This window comes from Pantherophis guttatus, chromosome 1, assembly GCF_059756535.1.
Source record: "Pantherophis guttatus breed Tessera chromosome 1, ASM5975653v1, whole genome shotgun sequence".
Lineage (NCBI taxonomy): Eukaryota > Metazoa > Chordata > Lepidosauria > Squamata > Colubridae > Pantherophis > Pantherophis guttatus.
In genome coordinates this window covers 295,453,676-295,478,641 of record NC_142063.1, presented here as the reverse complement: position 1 = coordinate 295,478,641, position 24,966 = coordinate 295,453,676, and the positions used below count along the sequence as shown (strand labels likewise).

Genomic DNA, 24,966 nt, shown 5'->3' with positions numbered 1-24,966 from the left:
ATATATTAGCAATGCAACCAGGATTGGGGGAGTTTTACTATACAGTAACACATCTGGGAGTTACCAGCATGGAGAAGGTGAGAGAGATGAAATCCAGAGCGCAGTCCACAGGGACATGCATTTTAAAGATGGAGAAGACTTTGATGTATAAAATTTCCTCTGATTAACATCTATATTCTTTCAAGAGTCTCCCAGAAACCACAAGCACTTTCTTTTTTTTATTTCATTCTATATTTAATAGAATACAAAAAGAGAGAGAGAGAAAGAAACTTTTAAAAACTCTTGGACCGTATGCTATCACTCATTTTAAAAATTCAACTGTTGGGTTGGCATCATTGAAATATAAAAGATTGAGTAACATTTGGTCATTTTGATTTCTGTTGTGAAAATGCAAACATTTTAGAAGAACAATTAGAGGATTTCATTCTCAGAATACAACCAGCTTTCCTCATTTGCTCAGCCCTTTGCCAAAAATTAGCTCTTAAATTGCAGCTCTCTGAATTCTCAGGGATGCTTTTTCAAAGGAAGTCATCAAGGGTTTGGTTTTGGTTTTTCAGAAAAAGGGAATAAATCCATTCTCACATGATACAGTTGTATTTTTGGTGGATTGTAGTAAGTGCCCACTAGAGTTTCTGCTTAGATTCACTAAGCAATTCTCAGAGAAAGACCTGTGCAGAGCAGTTAACTGGAAAACATCTGGGATGGTTAAACTTCCAGTTGTAAACATTTAAACAATTAAATATTTAAATGAATGTACCACATCTGGTGAGGTCAGTGTCTGAAAAGCTGTGTAAAAATGTTTGTATAATATCTATATGCCATTCTGATTCACTTTCTTGGAAGTAAAATGAGTCACTTGGCAATCCCATCCAGATTCCCTTCTCTTGATTCTTGGGAGCATTTTGGATGTTCAAACAGAACTTCTTGCACTGACCCTTTCTTTCTTCTTCCTTCCCTTCTTCGGTGTTTTCTCCTTAGCTGCTGTTTTCAGCTTTGGAGACGGTGAAAGTTTCTTCAGGGCTCCAGCTAATTGTGATCTTCTCTTCTGGGGGGACTGAGTTCTTGCTCCTGAGATAACTGGTGCTTTCTCCTTTTGTGTTCGCCCATCATATTTGGCTTGGGAACCCTGGCCTTTGGGACACTGTGCTGTTGGCAGCTTTTTACCAGAACGTGTAGGATCTGCTGAGCCATGCTTCAAAGAGTTTCTGTGGGATGCAGGCTTCTTCCGTTTCTGGCCAGAAGAAGCAGGGGGACGTTTTTTAGAACGGACAACTGTTTTGGAAGACTGGGTTGTAAGGCGCTCTTTGATCAGTTCAGGCACAGTCTCTGAGAAAACATGGTTTAAAAGTTCATAATTCACATTAGCAGATTGATGACTTACAAATGCTGCCTTAGAGCAAGCAATGATCTCTTCCCACATTTTTCCCTTACTTGCAAAACTAGTGGAAGGCAAGATCACATTTTCATTCAACTATGGGCATTACATTTGAAAGGTTGATCTGGGTAGCAGATTAAAGAAAAAATATGAACTTATAAACATCTTTTAAATGCCATGCCCATATCTAGCTATTTGGGTTTAAAAGTGCAACTATACAGGGGGGAATCAGCAGACAGTATTGCCTAAATCAAGCATTTAATGTACACAAATAGCCTACCAAGCCATGATTTCCTGTGACTAAACTCATTATTTTGGCCCCAAATTTAGCAGTATAGTTGCTAGAAATTAATTTACACTACAGTGTAAGCTCCAACATAGGTTTTATATCATTAAAACAAAAGTCTAGAAAGGAAAGAAGACATACCAACCATACCAACATGTGATGTGACCACAGATATTTGCATCACCAGATAGCCTTTCTTCCTCTCAACAATATTAAATCGCCCAAAGTTACTCACTGCTGATTTTCTATTCCAATAGTTTTTAATTCTGTATACCTTGTGTGTATATTAATCACACATCAAAGAACCCAGATGCTACTTTTTCAAGGAAGGAAGGAAGGAAGGAAGGAAGGAAGGAAGGAAGGAAGGAAGGGTGTTTAGAGGCAGTTCTTTATTATATTTATCAGTTAAGGTAAGACTTAAGAACATGAAAATGCAGTACCACTATTGACAATGTTATCACTATTTTTTTTTAAAAAAAAAATTAGAGCTAATGGATCAGAAAGGGTTTGTCACTTTGAGAACAGTTGTATCAAAATCAAACCTTCAACTAAATAATGAACAAAACCTAAGGAAAGAATAACATAGAATACCAGGGTTGGCAGAGACCTTGGAGGTCTTCTAGTCCAACTCCCTGCTTGAGCAGGAGACCTTATACCATTCCAGACAAATGGGTGTGCAACAGGGATGAAATTTACTTACCTTCACTACCGGTTCGCAAATGGGAGCACACCTGTCTCCTCCACACATGCACAGAGCCTTTTGCGCATGCACAGAGGGTCAAAAATGGAACGCCATGACATCCGGGCAGGTGGGCGGAGCCTCCCGCCACCGCCACTACCAGTTCGCCTGAGCTGGATAGAACTAGCTGAATTTCACCACTGGTGTGCAATGTCCTCTTAAAACTCCAGCGTTGGAGCACCAACAGCTTCTGGAGGAAAGCCATCCCACTAATTAATTGTTCTCGCTGTCATAAACTTTCTCTTTAGTGTTGGGAAAAATGTATTTAATTATTTAGATTCTCAAACCCAATCGTTCCAGAAGTTACCACAGTCCTGGTTTCCAGGAATCAATTACTTGCTAGGATGCTCAGTTCCCTTTGCTTCAATGGATTTTATCTATTTTAACTTTGCCCATTAGCTCAGCTTTTCTCTGTCCTTTCCAGAGTTTTTTCCCATTTAGGAGAAAAGCTGCAATCACCCAGAACTATTTTTCCTTGCTTCCAATGGTATTTCTATCACAAATTAAAAAGCCCTATCAAATCATGCTATCATGTTATCAGTAAATGAGCACAAAAATGACCAACTATATTATCTGGACAAGGGATTATATGTGAGAGGTAAGAATAAGAACCGAAACAATGTACAATTTCTTGCTGAAAAACTGACTTCTTGGGACCTGGAAGAAAGTGTTGAAAGCTGAACAAATCTTTCCTTTCAGTATGTCTGAATATTTGTACTATTACATAGTGAAAATAAACAGCAGAGCAAACCCTTATTGACTTACTTGCAATTGGAACAAATGGGATCCGCTTGCTCTTTGTTTTCACTGGAACTGGCTTCTGTTTACATTTTCCTGGTGGAGCTCTCCTAAAACACAAATTGGATCACAAAAAAATACATCTGGGCATCTCAATGTGAATAAGAAGTTTTGTTTTTTACCCTGGGGGCTGAAGGAGGTAACCTAATTTTTGAGTAAATCAAAGGTGTGCCGTCTGAGGGATACAGACCTTTTGGGTCTTTCCAAACAGGAAAATCATTAAATATAAAGAAGGTAATAACAGTACTCAAAGAATTTAATTTAAATGCAAAAAAAGACATTTTGGAGTTTTTGCTATTAGTTATAATTATTCCTTTTGAATAAAGGGACCAAAGGACAGTATCCAAAAAGTCAGGACCTGCTTAAAAAAGGGCAGGCTTCAATAGTGCAATCGCCATTTTGACCCTTTTCTAGCTGCCCTGTTTTGAAGTCTGATGTTAATCCTTTCCTGGACAGAATAATGGCTTTAATTAAGGAAGTTGTTAATATATTTTCTAATTAAAATGGCCTAATTTACATAGCCTGCCAATGAGATCATAGTTGTGTTTGTATATTTTGCATGCTCTGCTAATTGACTGTGACTTTAAACACAGGCAGATATGTTGGCCAGAAGGCCGTATTGCAGCAGTAACTTTATTAGTCTAATACAAAATGTATTAAGAGTTTGAAAATTGAGAGATTACTAAGAACATTTTGTCAGAAAAAAATACCTGTAGTTATAGGAAAAAAGGGACGGTAGACCTGTGGCTGGTATACCGTATTAACATGACTGAAAGAGTTCCTGAGTAAATAAACCTCCCTTGACATCTGCCTATTTGGGGGGGGGAGTGCCCCCAGAAGTGGCTAGAAAAGCTGTCATATAACATCTCACCACCAGAGTTGGTTTCCATAGTAACACTGCATAGTACTTCTTGACGGTCATGGTTGGTCCACATGTCTTAAAGGAAAGCAATCCTTGAGGTATTAGGTTCTAACCCTTGGCCTCCCTGAGATAAGGGAAGGAATAAGTGCATTTCTGAAGGGTCACATCCAGGGTGCCTTCAGCAGGTTCTGACAGGTTCTGGAGAATCGGTAGCGGAAATTTTGGGTAGCTTGGAGAACCGGCAAATACCACTTCTGGCTGGTCCCAGAGTGGGGTGGGAATGGAGATTTTGCAATATCCTTCCCCCAGGAATGGGGAGGAAATGGGGATTTTGCAGTATCCTTCCCCTGCACGCGCACCAAGCCACACCACACCCACCAAGCCACGCCCACAGAACCAGTAGTAAAAACAATTGAATTCCACTATTGGTCACATATTTTTCACCCATGTTTAAATCCTATATTTGGCCTCCTCAACAATATAGTAGCCCAGACTTGTTACCATTTTATGTCCTAATTTTACTGAGAACACAGGAGAATATACTTAGTACCTATTAAATGTATAGATATCTGCAACAAATACCAATTGCATAGAATGAACAATGTTGAGCCCTTCTCCTTTCAAATGTTTTAGTCAAAAGGATTTCACATTCCCTAAAATACATATTTGCATACATACAATTCCTATTCCAACAACTCAAAATTATGACATATTTAAAAGCAAAACCAGTAGCTGTAAACTATAGGTTCAGCATGCCAGTTTTGCTTTGTATGTACAAGTAGTCCTCTTTTAATGACCAGCAGTTTATCTCATTAAGCAAAGCAGTCACTAAGTGAAATCATGACTGTGTTTATTATTTTACTTCTGCTTTTCTTTGCTGTACAGATCCGCAAATGTGAGGATTGGTTGTAAAGTTACCATTGTAACTGCAAATGTTCATTAAACAAGAACTACATGTAATCATCTGGAATCGATAGCTCAAACACCAATCCTGAAATTTCTTATGTAAATACTTCTCTTTTTCAAAGTATAAACTATATTTCCTACATTCGTTTTTTCTATCCTTTCATAAAAAGAGCAGCAGCAATTTTCTTCTGCTTTTTCTGCTGTTGCTGCTGCTGCTGTTATTCTTAGTGTGGCTTGCTCTTGTGTAGAATATCCAATGCTTTCACTTCAAGTCTATCAATGGAGTTTTCATGTTTGTCCTAGACTCGTTCCTCAGTTGCAGACAAATTCTACGGTAATCCTCCATTTTAAAATAAATACACCTAATTTAGAGGGAATGGAAAGATATATTTTTGTCTGCTTTCCATGCTGTCAGTCCCACAGAGCCTCCTACAGGCCAACTTTCCTTGAGTTTTGCTTACCACAGCCTTCCCTAAACTGGCACTTGGTGAGGTATGTTGGACTACAACATGCTTCAGATGAGAATTAGAGTCCAACACATCTGGAGGGCATTGGCTAGGATAAAACTATCCTCTAAAATAAGAACAAGACAGAACAGGAAGAACAGGAAGAACATGATAGCTTCCAGTGATGAAAACAAGATGCACAGAGCGATGAACTAAACAGATTTTGGAGGATAGGCCCAGGCTTATCCCCTTGCCTCTTTTAAAACACTGATTACTTGGACCAATATAATTGTTGTTGTTTTTGTTGTTATTCCCATGTTGGTGACAATATAAACACTCCTCTGGATTGGGATTGCTGGGAGGAGAGATGCAGACTCAATAAATTAAGTACTTCTTAGTGACAACTAACCAACATCAAGAGTATGGGATGACTCATATATCACACTAATATAATTTCTTTGCTTTGGGGTTAAAATGATGAACAGACCAGGATGATGTAAAAGCAGAACATTGAACATATATTGATGTGACCAATAATTTTTAAATAGGGGTGCTTTTAAAAAAATGGGTGCTTTTTAAAATATTACAGATTTCACCACATACAGTACCCTCACACACATGAACTGATGTTCATTTGACTTCTGAGCAGACTTTAGCCCCACAACTTCTGTTGTGGGGCTAAAGGATTCAAATTATTTGTTCAGAAGCTGTAAAGAAGCTGTTTTTGAGATCATTAAAACAATCTTTCAGGTTGTCAGAGCATAAATTAAAGTTTATAGCTAAATGCGTTTCATCTGTTTCCACATTTTTAGTCCTTGGATAGTTTTTTCTGACAGGGTTTGTTTTATTGAGAAGCAGCTTCAATGCGGGACTGACACAGACTCTGCTCTCTAATCCAGAGTTTCTCCACCTTGGCCATTTTAAGATATGTGGACTAAATAAGAGAGCAGGAAGATAGACAATATTATTTGATATGGGATTTATTTTATCAATGGATAGAGAATAAGAATTGGAAATAATTATGATATAAATGGTTGTTGAAACTTTTGGAAATAAGCTAGCATGTTTAATGATAAATTGAAGAGAAGAGAAGCACAAAAATGCCACCGACTGATGCACTGTCTAAAATTGTATGGAATGATAATGCTTTTATGTTCTGTTTTGTTTTGTTTGTGTTTTTGAAAATTAAAAAAAAATCTATTAAAAAAAAAAGATATGTGGACTCCAACTCCCAGAATTCCCCAGCCAGCTGAAGTTCACACATCTTTAAATGGCGAAGGCTGAGAAATATGGCTTTAATCTCTTCCCTTCCCTAATCCCTGAGGGGAGAAATCCCAGCTGCAAAGGAAAAAGATACAAATAAAAATTGTACACCCCTGCATTAATAAAGAATAACTTCTCAATAACGTAAATCCATCCACAGATGTCATTCATGAAACTGAAGTCAGATTGATTCATGAGGATGTCTTTCTTCTCTTTTGTTTTAAAGTAGCTCAAGAAAGAACTTTCGAGATCTTGGAAGAGGTACTAACCTTGCTGGATCCACAAATTTGTAAATAGTGCCACTTGGAGCATAGGCACTTGGATAAGATGTAGCCATAAAATAAAGTTCACCTGGAGACAACAAAAGAAAGGATGTGTATTAGTAACAGGACTACTTTGGACAAGATTAATTTAGTTCTTAGTTCTCCTTTGAATGGCTTGTGTCCCATTAGGCTGAAGGCAGCTGAGTACTATAACCATCCAGTCTGTCTTTCTTTCCCACTCTTGCTCTTGCAATTTCTGACAGATATAAAGCTGGAAAGTTTTAAGCTATTGGTAGGATAACAAATATAGTTGTTTGACTTTATTGATTGCTAGTCAACCATGCCTGCCTACCTCTAATACAAGTAAGAACAACACTCTATCTCACAGGGGTCAAACTCGCAGCGTCACATTGCTGTCATGTAACGTATCATGATATTTTTCCCCTTTGCGGAGCTGGGGTAGCCGTGGCCTGTATGTGACGCATCCGGCCCGTGGGCCACCAGTTTGACACCCCTGCTCTAGCTGGTATAGAAGTATGCAGCATGAATGACCAGACATTTCTCTTGGCATCTGCTCCTCACTTTAAATTTTTAAAGATATTTTTAATTTTGAAAGCACATTTTGATGGGAAAGTGGCATACAGTATCTGCCTCAAGCATAATTTTTGGTTCTAGATTGATCTGTGTGCCTCACATTAGCCCACAAGCATCTTTAGGAAGTAAAGTATATGACAGCTGAAACTCAGGACTTTTGGACTTTGTCTATTTGATGGGAAACAAGACATAGAAAAATTAGCATATTTAAGTTACTGTATCTCTGTGAGACCCACAGAAAGCAACTAACAAGTTGCTTTCTGATAAAAGGTTTTTGGGAACTGGCCATGGTAGAAATTTTTCAAATATTCCTATAGTAGCCATTTTGTGAGAGCATCCACAGCAAAATCTAAACCTTTCAAGTGTGCCTACCTAGTCAAAAATGTTGTCTGTGACCAAAGCCATACTTTGGAAAGCCAGCATAAAGGCATACAAGTTTAATTAGTTAATTACACATACAGTACATGCAGTGTACACAATGTGTGTAGACTACCCCAAACAATTAAAACATCTTGGCAGTAAACAAAGCAAGAATAAAACAGAAAACACAATAAACCAAAATTAAATTTTAAAAACGGCATGCATACCCAATAAATTCAAGCCAAAAGTTTAGTAAAATAATACTGTTTTAACTTCTTTGTGAAATCTCTCTGGGGAAGCCTGCTCCAGATGGAGGTGATTATAAAAAAAGACCTATCCTCTAGCTTCTACCCATAAACCTGTCATGGAAGGTAGGATTCTCAGCAGATCATCTCTATGGTTTCAGACCAGATGGCAGATTCTATTTTGGCAAAGCAGTGACTGAGGTATCCCTGTACTAATCATATACTTCTTTGAATTAGATCCCCCAAATACCCCATTTTTAAGATGTGGGAAATAAGATTTAAGAAACAGGTTACCTGCTTCATCCTCTGCAAAAGAGATAATAAATTTGCTGTACGAACTCACGAGCCCTGGAAAAGCACAGGCTTTTATGCTACCAATGCAAATATCTTGTTTTTTCCATGTCTTTGTTCTCTCATCTTCCTGCAAAGCCATAAGTCGACTGAATGGAGAAAGAAAATTAAATCTTATTTTTATTTTGCTACTCCACAATAGTTCGAAGTTTTAAAAAATAATGGTGGTACACAAAGTTAATTTATGCAAAAATGAAATTAATCCTTGGTGATCCTGAGCCTACTGCATTCACTTAGGAAAGGACATAGGTCCATGTTGGAGCATCTACTTCCATGCAAAAGATCCTAGGTTCAACCCCCAGCCTCTCTAAAAAAAAGGTCTTCAAAACTTTCACTTGAAAGCTTAGACTAGAACTTCAGTATAACAAACAAGGATCAATACTGTGACTCAATATACATGTCACTTCCTATATTTCTCTTATTACCTAGATATAGGGAGTTTGTGACCCTTCAGTTACTGTTAGAGCATATTCTTATCATCCTTGGCTACTGAACATACTAATTAGATGTGATGGGAATTAGATGTGATGGGCAATAGCCAGGGGTGAAATCCAGCAGGTTCTGACAGGTTCTGGAGAACTGGTAGCGGAAATTTTGAGCAGTTCGGGGAACCATTAGCGGAAATTTTGAGTAGTTCAGAGAACCGACAAATACCAACTCTAGCTGGGGTGGGAATGGAGATTTTGCAGTATCCTTCCCCTGCCACACCCACCAAGCCACACCATGCCTACCAAGCCACACCTACAGAACCGGTAGTAAAAAAAATTGGATTTCACCACTGGCAATAGCTCTATCCCATTTAAATAATTTGCATATATTTTCGCTATCAGAACTGGTTCTATGAGTAATTTTTAGATGTAGATTCATGATCTTGTACCCATGGGAAGGACACTCATTTTCGGATGATTGTCTTGAAGGAATGATTACCTGAATATTTGCAACTGAGGCATATCAATGCCTGATGAGAACTGTCAAAAAGTAGGTGATAAAACTTTATATACACAGTGACAGCAATTAAAAGAGGAACAAGACCTTTAGAAAGATGGTGTTGAACTTCTCTACCATGGTCAGTTCAAGTACTTTCATATTTTGCTAGCCACTGGCCTTAACTTAATGGGGTCACACTATCTTCAAATATATAATCCCAGATACATATTTGGGCTGAATGTGCTAAAAACCTGTAGTTTGGACAACCATCTATTCAGGTGGCTGTAATGGCCAGCTATAGTTTGAAGTAAAAGCTGATAAAGAACCTCTTAAATTTGGTGGGAATTGCAGAATTAAATAAGCATAATTATCTCACCTCAATAAATTTAATTGGTGGTGTATAAATTTAATTAATTAATAAATAATAATAATGGACAATGCTGAGAACAGTCGAAAAGAAACAAATGTTTTGCATACTCAGGCAAGATAAACAGAATTTTATCTGATCACAAAGTTTATTTGTGATCAATTAACTTTGTTCTTCTCCATATATTACACACTTTAGTGTATTTAAAAGTAAATGAAATAACTGTCCCTTACCCATTCATAAAGTCACCAAAAATGTAAAGACCATTAAGGTTTGGAGACTCACACCCTCGATAAACATATCCACCAGTGACTGATTTTCCTACAGAACGTCCATAAGCAAATATTGGAAGTACATCCTCTGTTAAAAAGAAATAGAAATTACTCAACTGAAATTGTTGGATTATCTAAAAAGAAGCAAAAAAATCTCCTGATCAAGAGCAATGCCAATGTTAACTTCTGATTATTATCTACTAATAAGAATCTATATTTCCAGTGTGTCAATCCTTAAATAGCCAAACCAGCAGAGGAGGAGGAACCTCAAGATTTATAGCTATACAAAACAAACCCAAGTTAAGAAAAGTTTATTGGGGGAATAGTATCTCAGAAACAGGCCAGTGCCCCTTTCAGGGCATTCAGTTAATAGTAGTATAGAGCACCATTTCTGTGAATGCTACTTCCTCAATCTTTGAGCAATAAACACGCACACAGGTATTGTTTTCTATGTGTTACCCAGAGAAAATTTATTTGCATGATATTATTCTTGGTTAAATACACTAACTGTTTCAGGGGTGAAATCTACTTACCTTCTTTACCGGTTTGGATGCTCATGCGCCGCACGCTCAGGCTCCCTTCACTCATGCACGCATGCGTCATGGGCATGCGCACACCTTCTGCACATGCGCAGAAGGTAAAAAAATATTACTTCCTGGTTAAAACCAGGAAGTAATGACACCTGGGTGGTGATTGCTACCGGATCGTCGAACCATAGGGAAAAATTGCTACCGGATCAGGCAATCCGGTCCGATCCAGGAGCATTTCACCCCTGAATTGTTCTTAGTGTACTTGTCATTTGACCCAATGATGACTGCAACATACTATGTAAACAGTCTTATAAGTAAGTGGCCTGCCCAAGTATCTATTTAAACATTGTTTGTTTGTTTGTTTGTTTGTTTTGAAAGGTAAACAAAATGTTAAATGTTTACAGGCAGGGCTTTCTACTTGATTGACATATATAAAAGTAACACACTCATTTAGAATCTCAGGAAAGGTCTTAACTGCAGTGTTTGCAGAGAAAGTCCTGGGAAGGCCAAATCCCCAAATCAATATATGGTTAGAAGCTGCATGAGCCACCTTTTGATAGAGAGGCAGAATTTGTGGCATAACTCCACAACACATTTTGCCATTTTGAAAAAACAGCCAGATCCTGAGGATGCCTGCATCTCTTAGGAAATGGATAGCTTAATGTACTGTAGACTTGTGATTTGACAGATCCTGTCCCCATTATATGCTCCATGCCAGTTTTTTAGCAGCACATAAACATGTTAACTAGTTAACTAGTTAAACATGTTAACATGGTTTACATGTTAACGTGTTTAGAGAACACATAACCCTGCCGGCTTCCTAATATTTTAGTGCTGTATGTCATATTCTATGGGTCTGTGCTTAGGGAGTACTGGCAAGGCTTTTGTTAGATCGGCGCAGGGAAAGCAAGACGCGACCAGCTCGGGTCCAGTTCAGTACTTTATTCAAGCACAGGAAAAAGACGAGCGGCTGGGCTGCCGGAGCTCCTTTTATACGCTCCGGCAGACTCAGCCGCCCACTGACAGTTATTTGAATCTCCCGCCGGAAGATTAGCCAATCTCCGGCGGGTGCCCATATAAGGACATAACACTCCTCCCCCCTTAGTCTGACAAATGTCCATCACAATTAATGTACGTTACGAAGTCACGCAGGTAGGCGGGGCGCCTGCTTGCCCGAGATGACCTGCGCAGTTCAGTCTGAGCTTCGCCGCCGGCCTGTGCGGGCGAAGCTCCTGTCCTTCCCGGCTCCCCGGTGGGGGTGGCCGGGGCTCCGGCCGTCGAGTGTGCGGGATCCGTCCCAGCACCTCCGGCCGCAACATCTGGAAGTTCGCGCTGGAGTCGCTGGTCCTTCCCTCGCCTGGAGAATCTGGAACCTCGCGGCGGGACAACGCTGCTGTCCGGTGGGTGCCGTCCGAAACCCGGTAAGTCCGTGGGTGTCTCGTTGGGCTCCCGTCGCTGTCGCTGTCCCGTGTGGTCGACCTCGCCGGGGTGGTGTTCATCCCCGCGGCTGGGTTGGAGCTGGCTGGCTTCGCAGGGTTGGTGCTGGCCGACCTCGCTGGGGTGGTGCTGTTCGACCTGGCCTGGGTGGTGTGCGCCTTCCTTGCTGGAGTGGCGCTGGTCGACCTTGCAAGGTTGGTGTTGGTCGACCCGGTCTGGACGCTGGTTGGGGTCTCCCTTGCCGGTCGGTCGCTGGCCGGCTTGGGTTGCCTGTTGTGCGCCTCCCTCGTGTGGTTGTCCCCGGTCTACTTGTCTGGAGCGTTGGTCTCCCTGGCAGAGCCGTTGTTGGCCCTCGTCGCTGGAGGGGTGCGATCCCCCCTCCCTGGGTGGGTCCCGGTCTACCCCTTGACTGTTGTGGCGGTCCCTTTCCATGGAGTGGCGGACGCCCACCTTGCCGGGTTGGGGGTGCCATCCCTCTTGTGACAGGTCCCGGTCTACCGCTCTGGATCGTCGCTGAGAGATTTCATGGGAATGTGCTTGGCCGGCCTCGTCGGGGGGTCGGTGGCCTGCCTCGCCTGGGTGTTGTAGGCCTGCCTCGTCGGGGTGTGGTAGGCCTACCTCGCCGGAGTGCTGCAGGTCTGATCTGCCGGGGTGTTGCAGGCCTACCTCGTCGGGGTGTTGTAGGCCTACCTCGTCGGGGTGTGGTAGGCCTACCCCGTCGGGCTGGTTTCCTTCCGATCCCCTCCACCTTTTCCGAAGCTGGTCGATGTGCCGTCTACAGACCTGTCCATCTTCCAGCTCGACTCGGTAGGACTTCGGGCCGGTTGTGCTTTCTATTCTCCCCTTTAGCCACTTCGGAGATCCGTTGAAGTTAAGCGCAAACACCGGGTCTCCTATGGTGAAGGCGCGGAGCGGCCGGCTGGCCGTTGCTGTCACTTCGGGGTTATACTGGGGGTGCAGCCGGTCCAGGGGTGACCTCAGGCGTCTGCCCATCAGTAGCTCAGCTGGGCTCTTCTTGGTGGTGGCATGTGGGGTGATGTGTTGTGTAAGGAGGAAGTTGTCAATCCTCTCTTGCCAGTCGCCCGGACCCATCTTGGTGAGCGTCTCCTTGGTGAGTCTCACCATGCGTTCCGCTTGACCGTTTCCGGCTGGCCTGTAAAATGCGGTGAGGGCGTGGCGGATGCCCAGTCCCGCCAGGAACTCTTCCATGGCCTTGGATGTTAACTGTGGGCCATTGTCAGAGACTAGGACATCCGGCAGCCCGTGTGTAGCGAATAGGCGCCTGAGTGCCCTGATGGTGGCTTCGGAAGTGGTAGATGCCATGGGGATGACCTCTAGCCACTTGGAGAAAGCGTCCACAACGATTAAGAGGTAGTGCCCCTGCATTGGACCCGCGAAGTCAATATGGATCCGTGCCCATGGGCTGCTGGGCATCTCCCACTCTGACACTGGGGTTTGGGCTGGGGCGGGACGTACCTCTTGGCACGGGTCACATCTGGCGACCCACTCTTCAATGTCCTTGTCCAGGGATGGCCACCAGACGTAACTCCGTGCCAGTCCTTTCATCCTTACGATGCCCGGGTGTCCGTTGTGGAGCGTCTCGAGCGTTTTCTTCTGTAAGGCGCTGGGAATCAGCACCCGGTCTCCCCATAGGATACAGCCTTTCATGGTGGACAGCTCCTGTTGCTTCCGTGCGAAAGGGCTGAACTTTTCTGCCGGTTTTTCTGCTGGCCAGCCTCGCAGGACCCAGGATCTCACTTGCTTGAGTATGGGGTCCCTCTGTGTATGGGTGGCCACATCTGCTGACGTCACTGGGCAGTCTCTGTCGGCGTCGATGTGGAGGAGGCTTACGGTGGGTGCGGGGTCTTCTACTGGCTCTTTGGATGGGCACCTACTCAGGGCATCTGCGTTCCCGATGGTTTTGCCGGGCTTGTGAATGAGTCTGTAAGCATACCCGGCGAGGAAGATGGCCCAGCGTGTCATCCTGGGCGACATGTAGCCAGGTGTGGGTTTGTCACCCGCTAATAGTCCCAAGAGTGGCTTATGGTCAGTGATGACCGTGAAGTTCCGGCCATATAGGTACTCATGGAAGCGCTTGACTCCAGCCACAATGGCCAAGGCTTCCTTGTCCAGCTGGCTGTAATTCCTCTCGGTGCTGGACATCGTTTTAGAGAAGTAGGCGATGGGTGCCTCTGATCCGTTGGGGAGCTGGTGGCTGAGGACTGCGCCAATCCCATATGGAGAAGCGTCGCAGGTCAGTAGCAGCGGAAGCGTCTCGTGGTACTGGATCAGCACGCTGTCGGAGGATAGGAGCCCCTTGATGGTCTTGAAGGCGTTTTCTTCCTCTGTCCCCCATCTCCACGGAACCGCTTTCCCCAGCAATCGATGGAGTGGCTCAGCGGCTGTTGCCTTCTGTTTAAGGAACACCGCATAAAAATTTAGCAATCCCAAAAATGCTTGAAGCTCGGCTTTGTTTTTGGGGGCTGGAGCTTCGTGGATTGCCCTGACTTTAGCTTTGGTGGGGTGGATGCCGGTGCCATCTATGAGATAGCCCAGGAACTCGACCTCCTGGACCCCAATGATGCATTTGTCCCTCCTCACTCTTAAACCCTTCTCCTTGAAGCGCCGCAAGACTTGTTTAAGTCGCTCAAGCAGCTGGGTTTTAGAGTGTCCGGAGATCAACACATCATCAAAGTATGGCACCACCCCTGGAATGCCTTGGAGAAGGCGTTCCATCATTGATTGAAAAATGCCTGGGGCTGCGCTGACTCCAAATTGGAGGCGGTTGCACTTAAATGCGCCCCTATGGGTGACAATCGTTTGTGCCTCCGCAGTTTTTTCATCCACTGGCAATTGCTGGTAAGCCTGGGCCAGGTCCAGTTTTGCAAATATTGTCCCACTCCCAAGTGAATGCAGCAGATGTTGCACCACTGGAACTGGGTATGCGCTCTGCGAGAGGGCCTTATTGATCGAACATTTGTAGTCGGCGCAGATGCGCACAGATCCATCATGCTTCATGGGAGTCACAATGGGCGTCTCCCATGCTGCATGATCGATTGGTTCCAACACGCCCTGGGCTATCAGCTTATCTAGCTGAGCATCTACTTTGGGCCTCAGGGCAAACGGAACTCTGCGGGGCTTAAGCCTAATGGGTGTAATTGTCTTATCAAGATTAAAGGAAATGGGCTTCCCCACAAATTTCCCCAGCTTACCGTCGAAGACTTCCTTGAATTCTTCGAGGAGGGTGTCGAGTTCGTCCTGACGAATTTGGTTAACCCCTACTATCCCGAGCCCTAGTGGCTTGAACCACTCCATGCCTAGCAGGGTTGGGCGGTCGTGCTCGACGATGGTGATGGGGAGGTTGCCTTGGAATTCTTGGTACGACACGTGGAGCAAGGCTCTTCCCAGGACTCCGATGTGGTTTCCTCCGAAATCCACCAGCCTGGAGCGCAGGGGTCTCAGGTCCTTCTTGCGGACGTCTGGCTTGATGCGTTTTAAGTTTTTCCAGTCCATGATTGAGTAGACGGAGCCAGAGTCTACTTCCATGGAGCATGGGGTCCCCTCAAGCAGCACGGTCGCGTGGCACTTCGTGGCGGTGTCGTCGTCATCGGGGAGATGTATTGTGGTTTGGTGTACTGCTCTCCTCCGGTTCCCGTCACTCTCACCGCGTCTGGATTGGTAGGAGGACCGTCTGGATGCCCTCGCGTTGTCCTCCCGGTTTTCGCGAGGGCGGTGGCTGGAGGGTTCTGGGGCTGGTTCCTCAGCTCTGCATGCCTCTGCAATGTGCCCTCTCCTGTTGCAACGCCGGCAGGTTGCATCTCTCCATTTGCAGCTGGCTCTGGGGTGGTCCCCTCTGCAGCTGGCGCAGCGCTCCCCCTTGTAACTTTTTTGGGCGGTTTCCCGCCTTGGGGGTCTGGATACCTTGTGTACGGTGGATTCCTCCTCCGACTCTGATCCAGCTGCGGAATCCTCAGTTGAAGATTGCGTTGTGGAGCGAATCTTGTGGATTCCCTTTGCTCTGCTTACAGCGGCAGCCGCTTTCTCCGAGATTTCGGATGCGGTGGCTTCCTCCACCACATCTTTGAGCACGAGTTTCTTCCTGCTCAGAAATTTCTTTTGCAGGCCTCTGTCCCTCATGCCGAAAACCACGCGGTCCGCGATGGCGTTATCCACATGGTCAAACTCACAGCTGGCTGCGATTTGGCGCAGGGCGGCCACAAATTCTTTGATGGTCTCACCTTCCTTTTGATCCCTTTGATGGAAGGTGAAACGGTTTGCCACTGGAGTGCCAGTTGGGGCATAGTGTTCTTCCAGGATCTGCAGCAGGTCCGTCCATGGCACTTCTTCGATGTCTCGTGGTGCTACGAGGTCGATTGCCATGTCTAGGACTTCGGATCCGCAGTTGGCCAAGAAGATGCCCTTTTTCCGATCATCATCGGCATCCCTGATGTTGTTTCCTCTCAGGTACTGCCGAAATTTTACCACGTAGGATTTCCACTTGTCCTTCCCTGGGCGGAATGGAGCAAGGGCTGGCAAGGTGACTTCAGCTGATGCCATGCCTCTGGAAATCCCTACGAAGTGACTCGGTTCTCAGTGACTTAGCTCTATGAGGTTGGCTTGTGCCACGAGGTTCGACGCTTGGTTCTGTTCCTTCGTCGCCAGTGTTAGATCGGCGCAGGGAAAGCAAGACGCGACCAGCTCGGGTCCAGTTCAGTACTTTATTCAAGCACAGGAAAAAGACGAGCGGCTGGGCTGCCGGAGCTCCTTTTATACGCTCCGGCAGACTCAGCCGCCCACTGACAGTTATTTGAATCTCCCGCCGGAAGATTAGCCAATCTCCGGCGGGTGCCCATATAAGGACATAACAGCTTTGTTATATCATTATCTGTTCGATGGAGCAGGCAGACAAAAATAGGGCCTCATATTGATTAGGGTTAGCATTTTCTGCAACAGTTTCTCAACAACAATTTTCCTTAAGTGTGCAAAATGGCTCAGTTGATTAAATGTAGGTGGTTCCATGACTGCCGGGGTGGAGTTATGTATGTCTATTTTTGATTAGTTAATTTCTTTGATTGTTTTCAGCAATAGGTTGACCCTTGCTGTGGGGCCTTCACTTATTTCTAAGGATGTAGGTATGTGTATTGTGAAGTTACATGTATGCATGAAAGGGGTTTCCATGCCATAACACTGCTTTTGTTGTTTTAATGAAAGTAGCAAGCTTCTAGAGATGTCTATACATTGGCGTTCATCTTATTAGCAGTCCTGAGATGTTATAATACTTACCTAGTGAGGAATTTTGACACAGTTTCATATCGTAGCACTCAAACCCTTCCTTGGCTCTCCAACCATAGTTCCCGCCTTTAATAATTATATCCACTTCTTCAAACCTGTTCTGGCCGACGTCTCCACAGAAAATTCGTCCCTTTCCTCTGTGACTGAGTGGATCTCCACGATCCACAGAGCAGCGCCACATGTTCCTCACACCATATGCATAGACTTCGGGGCGAGCTTTGGGATCCGAGGAAAATGGATTATCGTGGGGAATGCGGTAGGGCCTCCCCTGGGGACCTTTTCCTTCCACATCAATCCGTAAAACTTTCCCTAACAAGCTACTCCTAAGAAAAAAGCAAGACATAAGAAGGCACTGTTAAAGGCATGGACAAACAAGTTAAGTCTCCAATAAGTTAAAAATGGACAATCGGTTTGGTTTGGTTTAAACTACTATAGATGAAATAATATCAGGGGTGAAATGCTCCCGGATCAGACCAGATCGCCCAGTCTAGTAGCGATCTTGGCCGATGGTTCGGTGATCCGGTAGCAATGGCGGAGCCAATGGTAGAAAGATTTTTTTCCCCCTTCGGTTCAGTCAGATTTTTGGAGACTGCCTGAACAAATCCCTGCAGTTTTCTTGGTTAGGTTTTTCAGAAGTGTTTTGCTATTGCCTCCTTCCTAGGGCTGAGAGAATGTGACTGGCCCGAGGTCACCCAGCTGGCTTTGTGGCAGGACTAGAATTCACAGTCTTCCAGATTTTAACCTGATGGCTTAACCATTACATCAAACTGGCTCTCAATGTAGAAATTAAAGTATAATAAAATTTAATTTGCAATAGTTACAATAATTAGCTTTATTAAATTGTTTATATTAACAAACTTCCCATATAACCATTCCCATTTAAATGCAATGAAAGGTAGATATATTTACTTGTTTTGAGCATTTCCGAATTTACCAAAAGGGTCCCCAGCTTTCCCTCCATCTCCAGTAAACAGATACAAGTAACCATCTAGCCCAAACAGGATCTCTCCACCATTATGATTCGCAGCTGGTTGTTCAATCTCTAAGAGATTCCTAAAGAAGAAAAGAGAAACAATGTGCAAGGGGAAGAAGAAGAAACACACATAGATAAAGTTGGAGTCCTTGGATGGCTTTCAAGGATTTCCTGCAAACAGTTTGTTTATTCAAGCATTAATCACAACAGCTTATCAACTTAGTGCTTTTGTTTAACTTCTCTTACACTAAGCAAAGAAAGGACATTAGCATTATTTTGCTATTTCTATGGTTCTACTGAAGCTGATCGGAAGCACATGATAAAACCTGGGTCAGGACACAATGTTCATCAGCATCTATGGTTCCATGATGATACAGCCACTAATTTTCGAGCAAAGTATAATAAACTCTTCTATGATTTTGAATCCAAACTGTTAGTCAGCACAACTTTGAATATTGTAGCAGCAATTGCTGCTTCTTCTGGAGTATGACTGAAGCTCTGAATGGTCTTCTGCATAGGCCATTGTCATCTCAGAATGGACTCATGACTCTCCCCGTCTTTTGAAATGGGAATATTCAAGCAGAATATTGGTTGCAGGATTAAAAATGACATGATCTCATGAAGCTTTTTTTTAGGACTCCTCTGTACCTTCATGAATAATCCTTGTTCTGAATCGGACATTGGTTGATCACTTGTAAATCAGGACCCTAAAATATCAGTCATGCCATACCTCAGTAAAAATAATAGAAAAGCCTGTTTATGGATCAGAGGTTTAGTTAGATTCAGCATCGCAAACAGTTAAAGACCACTGCTCTAAAATGATGTAGGCTAAAGAGTGATGTGCACCATCGATAGATGCATTCTTGGCTTAACACCACAATGTTACTTCTCTTGCTTAGCAGCAGAAAAATAGATTGCATATATTTGTAGGATTTGTATAAGTGGTTCTTAATCCGATTGATTTATTTTTGAAATGGGTTGTCCATGGTCTTAGTATTCTATTTTGGTCTATCCTGTCATATAAGGTTTTATGTAAATGAAATGAGCAAATATGTCCTCAGCCTTGGAAGAAAGCAAGTAAAAGAAAAGGGGTTATTACCTTTCTGTGGTTATATCTGCCTTGTTGACATCAGCTGTGGAGACCATCAGTTCACTAATCCTGATTTTTTCCACCTTTTTCTTGTCCTGGTAGGAATAATAGATGTAGAATTTCCCGTTTTCTTTGTATTGGGGATGGAAAGCCATCCCAAGGAAGCCCCTCTCATCCCCAACCCAGGGGGTGGTCAGCACCAATTGCTTAATGTCTAGAAAGGGTTCTTCTAATCTACTCCCATCTGGGAGGTAAACCCACACAAGGCCCACTTGTTCAGCTACAAACATCCGATGGGTATTGTCATTGGCATGCACCATGAGCACTGGATTCCTCAGCCCATTGGCCACTTCTTTGAGGCACAGTTGAAGGCAACCTTTCTTGTCTGCCACCACAACGCCCAAATTATTGTTAAGGTCAGTGTTTTTAAGTACATCAGGAAAGCAATAGTCTTTATCCTGAATGTTTAAGATGTTGCAGAAATGGGTCCTGTTCTTCTCACACCATTCTTGAACGTGCCTGTCATCTGTAAGCAGTGTGATTGCAGAACGGCAATAGAGGTGGAATTCTGAGCAGTAGTCAAAACAAAGGCCAGGGAGGTTTCGAAGGGGCGTCTGGGGGTTCTCAGCATCATAGAGATGGGCTGCATAGGGCGAGCATTCCTGTTTAAGATTAAAACACTGTTATTCTCTGAAACATTATGGAATGGACTGTGACTGTTTGCATCTGCTCAACTATTTGCATCTGTTTAACTCAAATGTGAATAAATAGTTATAAAGACATTTCATGTCGGCAGCACTGCATGTTCTTAAGGAATACAATCGTCTAAAAATATTTCTATTTTTTTCCTGCAGAATGGAGGAATAAATAATACATTGGATCCAACATAGTCATTAACCCATTGATTGCAATGTGGAAGATTAAATCTGGACTTCCCTGTTGTGTATACAGATTAAGAATGTGTTATTTGAGTCCAGGCTAAAAGCGGGAAAAAAATACATTAAATTAAATTTGGATCTCTAATGGAGGCCCAGTACCTGGGGAGGTTCCAGAAAAAGTCATGTATTCTTTGAAGAGTTTAGGGCAAATGAATTGCAGTTGCATTTACCTCACATATTTTATATTTTCACAGCACTTTTTGAAGTTACCTAAAAACCATCTTATTAAACCAGTTAAAGCCAAGCTTTCATTCCAATTTTCCATGTTTAAATTCTGGTTTCTGGTAGCAGTGCTCTTTCCCATCAACTGCTATGTAATATATTTAATGGGAAATATCAGCAAAGCAAAGCAAATTATCTGAAGAATTCCTGGAGAGATTGGACTGAGAGAACAAATGAGCAATCAAGGTCAGCAGTCTGATTCAGGAGCTCTAAGAAAATTTTCAAATCACATAGATTAAGCAAAATGCCCAATCTATAGAAAGGGTTGATTCATATGGGTCTTCCGTGTTCTTTTAAGTCATGTTACCTGTAGGAGAATACACAGTTTGAAATTTTAAAATAAGCGAAACCTACAAAGGTGCTACTTATTTAAAAAAAATACAGCTGAACAAATCAATACCCATTTTCCCACCATTTCCTTAGGTTTGTGGCCTATTGCTTAAAGTCCAAATCTTGTCCCTGCTTTGTTTCTATATCAAAGAATACAAGTAACATCCATTGTGACTAAGCATGGCTAAAGTTAAGACATTCCTTTGGGTTGACATAAGAATTAAATTGCCTTAACAATTAATAAAAACTCAGCCCCTCTGCTGCTTTTCATTTTTCCATGTGAGGTGGTAATTGAAGGGGTTGTTCTGTTTGCTATTCTTATTCTCCCTCAACAAGAATTGGGCACATGAAAATTTCATTCCCACAGTACCCATTGCTTAATGATTCCATTTGCTCATTGAAAAATTTCCTTCCACTACATAGTCTTTAATTTAGATCTATATAGAATTAGTGGTCAGCAGTGTGTAAATGCTACATTCTAGATAGCAGCTGTAAAACATTCTCTGCTTTTGTGAGTATCTCTCTATCTCTCTATCTCTCTATCTATCTTCTTTTCTTTCTTCCTGAGAGCCTCTAATATTAAATGATCCAGATGATGTTTAAGTATTCTGCATGATATTTCTTTCCTAGAAAATAATGTCTTGAAATCAGATTCCCATACAGCTGCAGACTTCTTTAATCAATCAAAACTTTAGAGAACAATCTTAATCTGCGGATTGAAATTCAGAATGGACAAAAATATTCTCCCTTGCTTATGCAGAAATGTTTTGCTGGAAGGCCAGGAGAATTGTTTTTATACATCTGTTGATGGTGATGGTTTCTGCCAGTAGGACCCCAATCAGGGATTTTCAGGGATATACCTAGTTAGATCAGATAAATCCTTGGATTCTTTATGAAGCATCAGGATTGGACCCTCCAAACATCCCAGTCTGAAGCTGACCCCAGTTAATTTTCTATTCTTGAATTCAGGATTCAGGATTCAGAATTCAGGATTGGATGGAATTTCAAAGACTCAAAGGTTACTGGTGAATCATCTTCCATTTTACTCTCATTCACTCAACTGTTTTGCCCCTAATGGGAAAAGGTCCAAGAAGGATTTAAAAACAGGTCTTTGGGGTTTCTATTTGAGGGGAAAAAAATATTAAACATCATGTTTTCTTGTAGAAGATAATAACAAGTTTGTTAATTCAAAATGCCTTCAAAATGCATTGAAGTAAACCTTCAAAATGCATTAGTCTACAGCTTTCAGCAACCATACTGAATGGCTAGAAATTTGGGGAGTTGAAATCCAACATATTTGGAGTTGCCTAATTAGAAATGGCCAGTGTGCCAAGATATAACAAGCATGATAAATGATCCCAATAGACATGATTCACAGCACAACTCTGAATAAGTCTGCTTAGACTACTGACATCAGAGTTTTTGTATTAGGAAAATGAATATGGGATTCCAACAGTGATGTAATTAAAATGTATTTTATTTAATGTGCAGATTCATAATGCAAACTCATCAGCTATAAGATGATAATAATGAAACTTGGTACAGATGGGCAATAAGATTTAGTTTAATCCTTTTCTCTCCAGCTGTGGCTGTTTAGAAAATTTCTCTTCTGAAGTTTGTCTTTGCACTGAGATGAAATCTACTACGTAATCCATTTTTTTCTGTTCTGTTAAAAAAAATAGTGGCTCCTGCCCTTTGGAAGAGCTTATTCCCTGAGGCGAGATCGGCTCCCATCCTTCTGACCTTCCACAAGGTCAGATCTGGCTGTGCCAGATGTCTTGGGAGCCCACGGGGGGGGGGGGGGGGAGGATCACACTGGAAGTGGTTGATTAAGAGCCAATCCCCCCTGCCCCCCACTCCTCCCCTCCCCCATCTTGTAACTGTGATTTTACTTTGTTTGCATTTTCATTTTATCTCTGATGATTTTTATGCCGTGAGCTACGTCGAGTTGCTTCTAAATGAGATAGATGGAAAATAAATTTAATTAATAAATAATAAAGTCTATACATGAATTGCAAAATTGCACTGAAGCTCACAATAACTTAGGATTCAACAGCTGTACAATTATTTTCAAAATGGAATCCTGAAAACAGTTCTATGCTGACTTAACAACATTAGGACATACCCTATACAGTAATATAGGTCATTGATGAAGGAATGGCAAGCTGGAAGAATGTTGATTGTTTTGTTTTTGTTTGTTTGTTTGTTTGTTGTTGGTTTTTTTGAGTTTGTTTCTTTGTTTTGCTGTTCAGTACTGGCATATGGTAAATCACAACAATTTGACTTCTGTTCAGAAGGAAACCCTTTCCTACCCTTAAATCAATGAATACCGTAGGCAGGAGGCCAGGAAGGGCTCCACCAGAAAATCATTGTTCTCCTGCAGACCGGTGGGATGGCTGGTGGCTGGTGGGAAGGCAGGGAGCAGGCTAGGAGACAGAGAAAAGTGGGGAGGGTGGAGGGTGGCTGTTCCAACAGTTGTTCCATGAATCCAGCTGTCTGATCCAAGATTATCTTCAGGAGCACGGCTATTGCAGGTCATTAAAAATGCAGTCTAAACGCTTTTTATAGCAACTGAAAACCAAAATGCCAAGGTCTGCGGGTTGATTTGATTCATTTGCTGAGTTTCTACCTCAGTCTGCATTTGAAAAGACACAAAAAGGTCATTTGGTTTTAACCTTGAACATAAAATAATCAGCCTAATACTGTGGCAGAATGCAACTTTTTTTAATTTCATCAAATTGAACACTGTGGATTATTTTTTGTTGCACCACCAGGATATACCGTTCCATAATCTTCTTCTTGAGCTCACAACTGTCTTTTAGGGGAAGCTTAGCTTGACAGACAAGCCAATTCAAGAGGAAGATTATCATTCTTCCATAAACTGATTTGAAGACATTTTTGCTTCTTGTAGCATGCTTTATACAGATAGAGATATAAAATTTATCATACTGCTGCCACTGTCCAAACATATTATCCCAAATAAGTACTGTATGAAATTCGAAAAATCTGCTTTCCATGGACTAAAATGATGTTAGTGTTCAGTCATAAGCACTTTTTTTTTTCAAGCTGTCTTTACATTTTTGCAGAGAAGAGAAGAGCAAATTAACATTACTCTCTCCAGCTGCAGCTTCATACTTACTTGGAACTGTGAATTCATCAGAAGGCAAATTTTTGCTCTTGAGTCATCCTTGAATTATTGGTTTAGTTTAACAGAATCTTTCAATATAATATGGCAGGCATCTATCTATCTATCTATCTATCTATCTATCTATCTATCTATCATCAGTCTATTTAAATTACATTGTTGTCCATCTCATAAGCAAATGATTCTGGGAGCCAATACCTTAACTAAAATAATAATTTGCATGTAAAGCAAATTTGAAGCATTTATGCTCATTCAATAGACTCACCTTATTTACCAGTAGAAAAGTCCTCCTGGGAACCTCAAATGCAAATTCTTAAATTACGATTCCCACCATTTCTCGGAAAGACCAAAACAGCTAACAATCATATCTATCATAAGGGCATATGAGGATGATGAGGCTACTCACCGCTACCTTACCTGGCACAAGATATCTTTGATGAATCCTCCACATAATTTTTGGGCTTGAGGATCAATATAATCCATGATGTCCCAGTATTTGGCAGCGATGTGGTTGTCCTTCTCTTGCTCACAACAGCCAAATGTTTCATAGGCAGAGCAAAACTCCAGATGGAAAGGAGGCTGGAAAGGAGGACCATAATCCAGGCACTGGGGATGTCCCAGGAGAACTGCAGCATGGTGCAAAAGGAGTATGGAGATGCAAATGAAGAAATTAGATGCACAGAGAGAAATCCTGGAACTTTGGAGGTTTAAAGTAATTTTCTCCCCTGGAGGTTTTCTGGGGCCATGTGAATCTGATATGTGTCCATCTGGAAAATTGGATTTATTCATCTTCTAAGCTGTGATACATCAGCATAGAGCCCAATGTTTGTTCAGGTTTGTTTCCAGACATGCAGGCATACACATACACTCTAATCCCTCCCTGTCTCATTAAGTTTGCTAATAGTGAGCTGAGAAGCAACTTTCCAGTCCGCCTCCTTGCAGTTCCACGCCTCCC

The 24,966-nt window shown here is 42.5% G+C and overlaps 1 protein-coding gene across 1 annotated transcript; it reads right to left on the bottom strand.

Annotated features, from left to right (window-relative positions):
- Positions 1–208: 208 nt before the first annotated feature.
- On the bottom strand, positions 209–24,966 carry HHIPL2 (HHIP like 2). Its single transcript, XM_034427869.3, has 9 exons — positions 24,429–24,966; positions 19,386–20,038; positions 18,223–18,366; positions 17,305–17,636; positions 10,016–10,142; positions 8,432–8,577; positions 6,945–7,026; positions 3,166–3,248; positions 209–1,326 (listed from the first exon to the last, which is right to left on the bottom strand). The coding sequence occupies exons 1-9, from the start codon at positions 24,798–24,800 to the stop codon at positions 911–913; spliced, it is 2,355 nt and encodes a 784-aa protein (XP_034283760.2). The 5' UTR covers positions 24,801–24,966; the 3' UTR covers positions 209–910.